Source organism: Gopherus flavomarginatus, chromosome 1 (assembly GCF_025201925.1).
Source record: "Gopherus flavomarginatus isolate rGopFla2 chromosome 1, rGopFla2.mat.asm, whole genome shotgun sequence".
NCBI classification, from domain to species: Eukaryota; Metazoa; Chordata; order Testudines; family Testudinidae; genus Gopherus; species Gopherus flavomarginatus.
In genome coordinates this window covers 17,579,154-17,591,722 of record NC_066617.1, presented here as the reverse complement: position 1 = coordinate 17,591,722, position 12,569 = coordinate 17,579,154, and the positions used below count along the sequence as shown (strand labels likewise).

At 44.0% G+C, this 12,569-nt stretch overlaps 1 protein-coding gene across 6 annotated transcripts in view; it reads left to right on the top strand.

Moving 5' to 3' along the window:
• Positions 1–12,569, top strand: part of FRMD4A (FERM domain containing 4A) — a 554,591-nt gene that overhangs the window by 271,369 nt on the left and 270,653 nt on the right. The window contains exon 1 of one of the 6 annotated variants that reach the window (XM_050936791.1): positions 2,048–2,221. The exons of the other annotated variants lie outside the window; for them this stretch is intronic. Coding sequence (XP_050792748.1) covers positions 2,048–2,221 — 174 coding nt within the window. Of the gene's footprint in view, positions 1–2,047; positions 2,222–12,569 lie in introns of those variants that run through there. 6 annotated transcript variants of the gene reach the window in all.

Genomic DNA, 12,569 nt, shown 5'->3' with positions numbered 1-12,569 from the left:
TTCTCCAATTCTTTCCTCCTCATTGTTGTTAATCAAACACATTTCTTTTTCTTTCTCTTTAGTGCTCCCAGACAGAGATCTTGTATGCCAACTGTAGCCCGGAGCAAATGTTTTCTAGTCAAGTTATAAAAACCTCCTCCAAATAAAGCTTGCTAATGGAAATGCTGCTAATGCTTTGTCTGTATTGCTGAGAACAGGGAGAGTGTTACAGAGAGAGAGAGAGAGAGAGAGAGACTTAAGTTGACATAAGGACGGATGGGAAGGTTCAGAAACAGGCAGAAAGGTTCAGAGACGGAGAGGAGGAGAGAAAGACGGACCTACAGAAAGAGAGAGAGAAAAAATGATGTGCTACTGACTGAATAGCAGCTAATAAGTCAGAAGGAAATATTATGATTTTTGTGCTGCTGCTATAAAACCTGAAGAAGCAGTTAGGCTGAGAACATAAATTTTGCAGCTATATTGTCCTAGCATTACACCGAACTAGTGAATGAGCTGATACAGAGCTGTACTGCTGTCATTATGTGCCAGTTGTATTATTCTTTCCAGTCCTCACAGATCAGAGTAACTGTTCTATAACCTGTGGAAGATCAATGAACAATTAACATCCCCTCCCCACTCTTCTCTCTCTTGATACCATCTGGGGTGTCAAGACTTCTTTTAGAACCTCTGAATGCTCAGTTTTCATCGTCTTGTGGTTAGTCCTGTGAGGTCCCAGTGTCTGATTTTCAGAGGTGCTGAGCACCTGCAGCTCCCATTGACTTTAGCTGGAGTTATGGGTGGTTAGCATCTCCGAAAATTGTCTCCTACAGGTACTGAGTGGGCTCAACTACCCCTGGGGGTGATTCTGTGAGGGGCTAACCTATCAACACCCATTAGCTGCAAGATCAGGCCCTGTTAGTTTTCCTTTTACAGTTTTTCCTTACAGGAGGCAGTATGGAATGGAAGGATGAAAGCAGCATGGAGAGAGAGGCAAATGGGCCTGAGTTCTAATTCTAGCTTTGCCCCGGCTTGCTGTGTCGCCTTGGGCAAGACACTTTAACTCTGCCTTAGTGTCCCTATCTGTAAAATGTGGATATTAATATTTACCTATCGACCTCCCACAGGTGTTAGAAGGTTTAGTTAGACTGGTTCTAGATTAGGTGCATCAGTTGAATTAACTGGATTTTAAACTGAGTTAGTTAAACCAGTGCAGACCCCTAATGTAAACGCACTTAAGTCAATTTCACCCTCACTTAATAAGGTAATACATGGACCTAGGCTAATCCTCTCTCAAACTGGGTTAAATGTGTCTACATTAAGGGTTTACACAAATTTGACAAGATTGATTTGAAATCAGTTTGGTTTAACCCGTGCAACTTTTCTAATGGAGTCACAAGCCCTCAACTAATGACTAAGTTGCATGTGTTATATAAGTACTAAGTACCATTATATGTCTCAAAACCATAAAGACTCCAGCACTGTAGTAAAAAGACTCTGGTGCAGATATTCAGTGGTTATTCAGTGTGTTAAAATAAAGGATAAGATTTTGCATGTTGCAAAGCCATCCTCTCGGCTGTTTTTTGTAACATTTGAAAGAGTTAAGACTAAAACCGGAATGTCTTGGGAATGTTGGCAGAGAGGAGTGAGAGCTACTTTTTTTTTTCTTTTTTTTTTTTGCCCTGGATGGAATCCCAGCACTTTGAAAGCTAAGTGATGACTTTGGATCTAAGTCTGTTTCTTGGTTCCACTGCAGAGAGCTGGGAAGTGAGATGCAAAGTAACCAAGAAGCCCTTTGAGAGGGATGTCTGATTCCCTGCCTACCCTGGGACGGATATTTTTACCTTGTCTCTAGTGATTCCTGGGGGCAGCGGAATTTGATTTGAGAAGATACATATGGATCTCTGAAAGAAATAATTTCCTTAAGGAGGGGACAGAAACATCCCAACCGGCTTATTTTGGCTGCAGCTGTTTCTCCTTTGATGGAAATCGTTGTGACACTTGAACCTTGCATTTTATAAGGAGTCTAGGAATTAGCTAACTGCCTTTGATAGGGGGTGCTGTGTCTTTCATGAAACTAGCTGGCATGGCTGCCGTACTCTTTGGCTTTGAGGATCTGCTCTACAGTTGGGACAGCCTGGTGTGGAACTTGACTTCACGGGCTCTGAGGACGTGCCGGTTTGGAAATCTGCGGGTCCTGCAGCTGATGCTGAAGCCATGGTGCATTTCCAGAGCGGTTTACCAGGTAGGGAGCAATGGATTAAAAACCCTGGGCCAAATCTCGAGGCCTTGATTCAGTCCCTGCTTTGGGAAAATTCCCACTCGAGTCAGATGAGACCCAGTCCTGCACAATGCCGAACACTGTGAGCTCCCCATTAAAGTCAATGGGAATTGAGGCTACTCAGCACAAATAGGAAGAGATGTGGGGATGGACAAAAACAGTTTGCGATCCAGGGGAGTTCTGCCTGAGTCAAAACTGAGGGCCAGGTTCTGCAAGCCCTAAGATACCCTGTTGTATACGTAACGGAGGCAAATTCTGACCTGGAGTAGGGATCACAGGACTGCACTCTACTGCATAAATTCTCCTTGTGAAACTTTCTCTATTTACCAGGGGCTGGACTCTGCCACCATTACTCATGCTGAGTAGCACCTTACTCCTTGAGTATTCCCACTGGCTCCACAAGGAGTAGGGTGCCACTCAGCATGAATAAGGCTGCTGAATCTAGCCCTGAAAAGCTATAATGATTAATGATTAAAAGTGGGCTTTAAAATGTAACAATATTAAACTGTAGAAGTCCTATATATTAATCCAGCCTTGCAAAACTCTGAAATAATATTGGTTTTACTTGGATTGGTGTGTAAAATACCATTTGAGTTTTTTCTCATCGTTATGGTATGGGTGGGTAAATAGATTTTGTGCCTGAGCTAGTGAATGTTCCTGACAATTTTGCAAGGTTGTACTCCTTAACGAAGGGAAATGCTAACCAACTGAGTCAGGACATTTAGGATGGTCACAGTTTGGACTGAATAACTGAGATAACATCAGACCTTGGTTTTGACGGATCCACACCTTGTTTGGAAAAGGCATTTTTTGCTAAACTAGTTTGCTTAGTATGTGCCTTCTCTGCTTGTTGGAAGTCACCACGTTCAGCATAGTTGTACATAATGGATCTGATCTAAAGCCCATTGAAATCTCTGGAATTCTTTCTATGGATTTCAGCAAACCTTGGTTCATTCCCACTATGAACAATCTTGAATGCTTTGGTTCCCCTAACATTATCAACAGATTTGCATATTGTTTGGAATTCAGCAGGCACAGGCAGCTGGATTTTTAAAATATCAGTTTGCCCTAGAAGGTATCAATGAATAGTCATAACTAAATGAATCCCCAGTCCCTCTTACCCCCCTCACCCCGGTAGTTGCTGATTGTATTTGTGTCAGAGACTGCTTCTGAAAGCTGCATGGACGTTATTGCAATGAACTGATGCATGCTCCATGTGAATAAAGCCAAACCCTCTGGCTGCGTTCTGGTCTCCCTTATACCAGTGTAAACCCCCAGTTCTAGAATGGAGTCTGACACATGCTCTGTGTATGGGATAGAATGTGGCTGCAGTACCCCAGAGACAACACAGGGAAGGAATTGTGCAAGTTCCCTTCTTGCTTACTCCTAGTCCTGGAGGTGGGGAGTTGCTAGTAATTAGCTGCTGGCCTATACCAGCTCTTCCCCCTCATGATGACTCAGCTAGGCTGGCTCCTTTATGCCCCTGCATGGGTCCTTAATCCAAGCCACCAATCTAACCCTGGTGTAACTCCTTTGAAGTCAATGGTTCTACTGCAGGATTTGTCCTGCAGTCAGAGGTGAACCTGGCTCACCATGTTCAACTAAATTGCTTTTTCTACAATGTGCACAAGCAATAACTCTACTGTACAGTGATTGCAGGGACCCCATTCATTCATCAGAACAGCCAGAGAAATCACATGGCCAAACATTGGTGCCTGCATTCTAAAAACTGACATTTGATTAGGAATGACTGTCCAGGGCTGGATAGATTTAGAACCGGCCTGGACCTTTGCCCATTCTTCAGACTGAACCTGGGAACCTTTCCGGAGCTTCAATACAATCCACACCTCCTTATTTTGTTGCTGTCAACCACATCTTACTTTCAAGCTCTTCTGCACTGCCTGGTTGGAGAAAGGAACAGAAGCAGAAGTGCCAAAATGCTGACAGGAGACTGCACCAGGGGAGGTAAATTTGTTGAGGTGCTGAGCATCCTCAACTCCACTGACTTCAAAGGGGAGCTTGAGGGAGCTCAGCATTTCACAGAACTGGGCCCTCAAGATTTCTGGAACTGAAAGTACCAGAAATCTCGTGAAGTAGTCTGTTCTCATGGGATTTCTAGCCTAGTTTCACAATCAAGGGTTCAAGTCAGGTACAGATAAACATGTGATTTTAGGAAACAGGCCTCACAGCCAATCCCAGTCCTGGCAATGACACATTCTGTAGCCTCGAGAAAGTTGCTTCACTTTGGGAAAGGCATTGCACATTAGTGCCTCGATTTCCCCATCTATAAAATGGCCACAAAACCACTTGATCTTCCCTAAACCTGTGTGTGTACATTCCAATAACTTTGCAGAAAGGGTGGGGGGCAAATCTGGTGTGTTTCAGTTGAGGAGAATATTAGAATCTGGGTGGAAGAGGTGCTGAAAGGCATGCATCCATCCTTGGCCAGAGTTAAGGTTGTGGGGTGTTCTCTGTGGCTGTGCTGGTGGTAGATGAGTTCCCTGGGTGGAGGAGGAGAGAGTATGTAATACTGATTGTCTTGCTTCTTAGGTTTTCTGTTGAGCTGTATTACAACAGGCTGACCTTTACTGACACATAACACGGTGGTTTTATGTATTCTATGAATAATTTTCCCCGGTATCCGACCATCTCTAAACATTGACATGATATTTTAATAACATTGTGACTAGCCAGAGAGCCTCCCTGCATAATCATTTCCTACTTTGAGACTGAGACTTTTCCAGCTGCTTGTTATTGAGCTGATCTAAATAATTCCTCAAATTACCCCAGTTTTGTCTGCCTGGAGAATATTAATTCCCTGCTGGTAGTTCATCTTGAAAGCATTGTGCACACCAGCCACGAGATCTCTGCCTTTTCCCAGGACTAAACTGTCCTTAAAAAAGAAGGATTATACAGCTCTGTGCATATTAGGGACAACATTCTGCCCAGCACTCAAATCTCCCTTCCTTTTGTTACAATGCTGAGCTAATAACCCAGAGGCACAACTGCACTTGCTGTGGGAGACTTACCAGTTCACCTATCATGAGATTGGCTTGAGGGTGCCAGAGTTTGAAGCATTTCCTGCTTGAGTCACATCATGTTTTGGAGAGTGGGTGGGAATGGAAGAGGAGAAGGAAAATATGTGCGTGATTTCTGGGGGCTAGATTTCAATGTCTAGGGCATTCGCAGATTGAGAGCATGCTTAGGTAGGTGTGGCAGGTTGTGAGGGTCCCAGAGCAAGCCTGGAGGTCTATACAACAATGAAACTGCCCCACAGCCCCAGCCCCACAAACTTGCGTTAGCTGAACCGGGCCAGCTGCAAGTGTTATTTTGTTGTGTAGACATACCGCAAGTTTCCAGATATGGATCTGTCAGTGCACCATGGCCCCCACACACTCCTGATCTGCAGCCCAATACATTCAAGTAGCAGCTGTCTCCTGGGTACAACGTGCCAATGGTGCAGAATTACTGTATGTGGGTGGCTTTGAGAGGTACTGGTGGAAAACCACCTAAACTATTTCATTGATGAGCTGTGCTCTCCAGAGTGCGAAGGGCTAATGTCTGCACTCACTGCACCCATCTAGCTCTTTATACTGATGGTGGCTACAACAGATGTGGCATCTACAGATCATTTATAAAAACCATAAAGGACTATCAGGATGAAATAAGGTTAGAGTGGGCTTGGTGCCTCCGGAATGCTACCACCGAGCTCCGTGAAGGAACCCGTCTTGTTCCTCCCAGCCACTGCCTGGGCCCAAATGGTTCTCCTCCCTATCTCCTGACCCAGCAGCAAGGAGCGGCCATCTGTGCGGCATCCTGCTTGCCACTCCGTGGTTCACTGCTACACTAGGGCTACTTCAAACTGTAGGCCCCAGTCCTAAGGTCTATCAGTCTTCATGCTGTAGGGCATAAGGTGAATACCAGCTGAGGTCAGGAAGAAATGAATTATTTGAATTATAGTAGCATGAAGAGTGATTGCACTGTCCAAGCACAGAAAAAGACAGTCTCTGTCCCACACAGCTTACTATCTATGTCTAAGACAAGAGACAGTGGACCAGGAAGCACAAGGAAACCATGAGGTGATTATAGTGAACACAATAAGCTGTGGTCAGAGCACAACCAGCTGCTACCCGCTGTCCAGGTTTTTAAAGATATTATGAGAAAGGGAGAGTTTTAATGAGGGCTTTGAAAAAAAAATCACCCCTCCATTATCTACTATGGCGCAGTGAGTGCATTAGGAACATTCCCAAACCCAAGCCATTCTTTTTAGGTGACAGATCTGAGAAACTGTCCCAGATTGAGGTATCATTAAAGCAGGTTTTGGAACAAATTGATAAATTAAACTGTAATAAGTCACCAGGACCGGATGGTATTCACCCAAGAGTTCTGAAGGAACTCAAATGTGAAATTGCAGAACTACTAACTGTAGTCGTAACCTATCATTTAAATCAACTTCTGTACCAGATGACTGGAGGATAGCTAATGTGATGCCAATTTTTAAAAAGGGCTACAGAGGTGATCCCGGTAATTACAGGCCTATAAGACTGACTTCTGGCTAAAACTATACTAAAGAATGATATTGTCAGACATATAGATGAACATAATTTGTTGAGGAAGAGTCAACATGGTTTTAGTAAAGGAAAATCATGCCTCATCCATCTACTAGAATTTTTTGAGGGGGTCAACAAGCATGTGGACCAAGGGGATCCAGTGGATATAGTGTACTTAGATTTTCAGAAAGTTTTTGACAAAGTCTTTCATCAAAGGCTCTCTGCCACAGGATAAGAGGGAAGGTGCTTTAATGGATTGGTAACTGGTTAAAAGATAGTAAACAAAGGGTAGGTATAAATGGTCAGTCTTCAGAGTGGAAGGGGTAAATAGTAGTGTCGCCCAGGGGTCTGTTCTGGGACCAGTCCTATTCAACATATTCATAAATGATCTGGAAAAAGGAGTAAACAGTGAGGTGGCAAAATTTGCAGATGATACAAAATTACTAAGGAAAGTTAACACTCAGGCAGACTGCGAAGCACTACAAAAGGATCTCTCAAAACTGAGTGACTGGGCAACAAAATGGCAGATGAAATTTAATGTTGATAAATGCAAAGCAATGCATATTGGACAGCATAATATAAAATGACAGGGTCTAAATTAGGTGTTACCACTCAATAAAGAGATCTTGGAGTCATTGTGGATAGTTCTCTGAAAACATCCATTCAATGTGCAGCGGCAGTCAAAAAAAGCAAACAGAATTCTGGGAATAATTAAGAAAGGGATAGATAATAGGATAGAAAATATCATGTTGCCTCTATATAAATCCATGCTATGCCCACATCTTGAATACTGTGTGCAGATGTGGTCACTCCATCTCAAAAAAGATGTATTGGAATTGGAAAAGGTTCAGAAAAGGGCAACACAAATGATTAGGGGTATGGAACAGCTTCCATATGAGGAGAGATTAATAAGACTGGGACCTTCCAGCTTGGAAAAGAGACTGCTAAAGGGAGATATGATTGAGGTCTATAAAATCATGACTGGTATAGAGGAAGTAGATAAGGAAGTGTTGCTTACTACTTCTCATAACACAAGAACTAGGGGTCACCAAATGAAATTAATAGACAGCAGGTTTAAAACAAATAAAAGGAAGTATTTCTTCACACAACGCACAGTCAACCTGTGGAACTCCTTGCCAGAGGATGCTGTGAAGGCCAAGACTATAACAGTGTTCTAAAAAGAGCTAGATAAATTCATGGAGGATAGTGCACGGAGGATAGGTCCATCAATGGATATTAGCCAGGATGGGCAGGAATGGTGTCCCTAGTCTGTTTGCCTGAAGCTTGGAATGGGCAATGTGGAATGGATCACTTGATGATTACCTGTTCTGTTCCTTCCCTCTGGGGCACCTTTCACTGGCCACTGTCAGAAGAAAGGATATTGGGCTAGCTGGTCCCTTGGTCTGACCCAGTAGGGCCGTTCATATGTTCTGAGGCTGGAGTTCTTACATCTTCTTCTGAAGTATCCAGCATTATCTGCTGCTGGAATCAGGATACTGGATTCAAAGGACCATTGTTCTTCCCTGGCATGGCACTCCTTGTGTCCATGTGGGGTGCTCAGGAGTGAGGGGAAAGTCCTACATGGGGATATGCAAGAATATTTCCAAATTGTTCTGCCGGAGTAGGGGTAGGCTTAGAAATGCCCCATCTCTGCAGCACATCCAGGGGAATTTGGAAAAGAGCAGAGTTCTTTTCTCCTTATTGCCCTAGGAACACTGGTATTGCACTATGGGGTTTCATGCTGCCTCTGCCACAGCAGAAGCAATGCAGCTCCACTGTGCAAGGTAAGGGGAGTATAGGGTCTCCGAGAGCTGTGTGTGTGATGCAGTCCCTTTCGTGAAATGGAGCTATAGGCTCTGGACAGCTCTTGCAAGGCCACATGCAGGACTGGGGCAGGCTGTGCACAGAGCTGAAGGATCCATTGCTCTGTGGAGCCTCCTATCCAGTGTCAGAGCTACAACTCATCTGATGGGAAGGAAAACATTAGGGCAGGGATTTTCTGTTTGTTCAGAGGATGTGGTTCTAAGGCCAAGGATGGATAAAAATGTGTGTGTAGCAATGCAACTATCCAACTGGTATTTCTCTGTCTAACTCTATGCATTGTGCATGCAATAGCCAAATGTTTGGGCAGTCTTGCCTGCAAACACCGATGTGCATTTGCTCTGGTTTTGTTCTCGACTGATGGTTCAGGGCAAGTTTTTTTGTTTGCTTGTTCCTTTTTTTCTTAGAGGTTACTGTGCCGTTTTCACCGCACAAACCCTGAAAACAATTTGTGGGTCTTGGCCAAATAATTTTCAGGTTTGTTTTTTTTTTGCTTCTTAAGCCACATCTAAATATTGTCTGCACAGCCACGAAGTGCAACCCCTCGTACTATTCTCTGCTAAGCCCGTGTATGCTGAATTGCAGCTGACACTATGCTGAAGGGCATCGTTCCAAGATTGACATAGGAATGCTAGCGAAGGCCAGCTTGATGGGTTTGCCCAAAGCAAAGACACTGCAGGCCTCAGTATAATCAATGCAGCCTCCTTTATTTTCAACAATTGGTGTGAGATCTGAGAAAGCAAATGAAATACCATCAGCCTTGTGTTTATAATAGCAGCAATGAATTAGCAGAGGCCAGATGGAATAGCAACGTTTCTACAGAGTTATGCTGGGCAGTATGGCCTGAGCTAGGAATTGCATCCTTTCCGTTAGATATTGCAGTCTCTAGCTTTAAAGCTGGAACCTAAACTAGCAAGCAAACATGGCTGGAGTGGTTCAGGCTGTTTGTTACGTGTAATATTTGTTACAAATTTAGGGTGAAATTATTAGAAGTACCCTCTGATTTTGTGTGTTGAAACTGGACCAGTCAACGGCGGTGCTGAGCACTTGCAGCGCCAATTGATTTTGAGCGGTCCCACGGGTGCTCTTTGGGAAGATAGGCACCTCCAAATGAAAGGCACCCGAATTCAGAGGTCATCCTTGAAATCATAGACCTCAGGCCCTTTTTTCCACCAGGAATCAGTTTGGGAGCCAATTGCTGGAACGTACTTGTCTGGATCATTTGGACAATAGTTTGCAGGAGACTGGGCTACTAGATGACCTCTCGAGTCCCTTCCAATCCTGCGAATCTATGAAATAACTTCTTTGCCAATGCGTTGTTTGAAAAACTGTTCACTTCTACTGTTTGCTATGTTGTGTTCATATCCTGTAACTGGTCACCTAAATTACATGGTAAGCTCCCAGACTGGATGGCAGAATCACATTTAAAAAGGAAAACAGCAAATAATGTACTTCCAGAGCTTTGAGAGAAACATTTGCTTGTGCTAGAATTCATGGAACTGTCGGGATCTGGGGCATTTTCACAAGTGCCCAGAAGCTGTCTGAATACCATGAATAGCTAATGTGACCCCCATGAACCATACTGAAATAAACACAGTTCATTTATTTCTGGAAATAGTCACAAATCAAGGATGGGGAGGGGTTGACCAGCAATTAAATGAGATTTTGGTAAATACAGTTCTAAACCACTCCAGCATACATTTACCTCTCAAAGTTCCTTCACTATTTATTCAATCTCAGAGTCCATAGGCAATTTTTTTAGTTTCCTCGCCATGTCTGTGCAGTGTCAGAATGTTCAGCAGACAGGGGGATAATGTTAGTAACAGTCTGTTTGGGTTACAGTCTGTTTAAAATCCAACTGACTGTTCTTAGCATGTCTGAAGCTGGAGATTGGACAGAGAGCAGTTTTGGGTGGAGCTGTGCTATCAAACCTTGCAGACATTTAATTGCTCACAGACAATATATAGCAGCAGTATGAGCATTTACACAGTGCTTTTTGTCCCTAGATTGCAAAGCACTTTACAAAGGAGATTACCATCGTCTTTATTTTACTGCTGGGGAAACTGAGGCACAAAAAGGTGATGTGACCTCCCCAAAGCCACAGAGTGAGTCAGTGGCAGAGCCAGGAATAAAAACAAGGTTTTGGTATTCTGTCTAATACCCTATATACTAGATCTCACTGTTCTTTAATCCAGCTCTGTTTACATGTGGACACATGGAGAAGGACCCAGGCTATAGCCTGTAAGACTCAAGAGTCAGATGCTGACCCTGTGTAAGTGAACTTCAATGCCCTTTGAAAAGGAAGGAGTTGCACAGGGCTGAATTTGGCTCTTTGTCTGGTTGGCAGGCTGGGAAAGAGCAAAGGGAGGATGAAGGAAATCCAGATGAGGGGAAGACAGATTGTAAAAACAAAACTAGAGAAAAAGGGGTAAGATGGGGGGGAAGGAGTTCAGGGAGGGGATTAGCAGGGAAGAAGAGTCCTCTTGGGATGCTGTGGGAGGAGGATAAAGGCAATGTGAGCTAGGAGGAAGAATTTCTGCAGGCAGGCTCCAGTGATTTCTGTAGGGTTCTGTGGTTTTGGTAACTCCAGACCGCAGATCCTGCTCCCATTGAAGTCAAAGGCAAAATTCCCATTGACGTGTGGGGCAGGATCGAGCACACCCTTGTACATGAAAATGCTTGACATAGCTTGTAAGAAGCTACAGTGATTCCTGAATGGCCTGCCCTGATCTAGCCCATAGACTTCTAGATCCATTTGAAAGGCTTCAATAATAATAATAATTAATAATAAAGGGAGGAGGGATAGCTCAGTGGTTTGAGCATTGGCCTGCTGAACCTAGGGTTGTGAGGTCAGTCCTTGAGGAGGCCATTTAGGGAACTGGGGTATAAAAAAAAAACTGTCTGGGGATTTGTCCTGCTTGGAGCACGGGATTGTACTAAATGATTTCCTGAGATCCCTTCCAACCCTGATATTCTACGATAATAAACCCAGACTTTTCCTTTATTCCACAGAGCTCTCAGTTGATAAAACCAAGAGCTCTACTCATCCCCTAACAGTGTTTACTAGCAGAGAAAGTTTCATTCTGGAGACCAGGATCCCTTTCTGCATGCAGGCTGAAATCTGTCTTCCTGTATGTAGTCTTAGAACAGACTGCAGCTGGGTTGAGAGAAAGTGCAGTCCTGTGCTTTGACCACAAGACTGATTCGTGGCTTCTGTCTTTCAAAGCTTCCGTGAGCCAGGACTCCTGAGCAAGTCACTTGGCTTCTCTGTGCCTTCGTTGACCATTTGAGAAATAGGTGTAAAACTTGTGTATCTCACAGGCATGTCCTAACAAGCACACTGCCTCTGCGGCGCTACCAACACCATCTGAATGGGTTCTGCTTTGACAAGAGAAAATAAAATCTGCAGCTCCCCTAAATGAACATGCTCAGCTGAGTAACCAAATAATATTATCTCTGTAACCCTTATCCTCCTTTAGTCCTTTGTGCATGTTTTATCCTCATTTGTCTGTCAAGTGCAGCACTGAAATTGTAAGCCCCTTAGGGTAAGAATCCACCTTCAGTGTGTGTTCTGCCTGGGACTTAGCGTGTCACGGACACTTTGTACAAAGTAGTTGATTTTATTTCAAATAGGTTAATTCTTACAATGAGTGTCATGGTGCTGGCAAAGAACTTGGAGGCCCTTTCTTGCCATTCATCCTCTCTGTGACCCAGTTACCCCACCTGCAAAGGGAAGGGATGATGCCTATGTGGCAGAGGCTGTGAGAGTCAAGGATTTCTGGGCTTTGGGTGGCATTCATCCAGATGTAGAAGCAGGGGTGCTGGCACAATTTGTATAGTGGGGGTTCTGCTGAGAGCCATTGAACCAAACTGTAAACCCTCTATATAATAGAAACCCAGGGCAGGTGCAACCATTTAAGCAACATAGGCGGTCGCCTAGG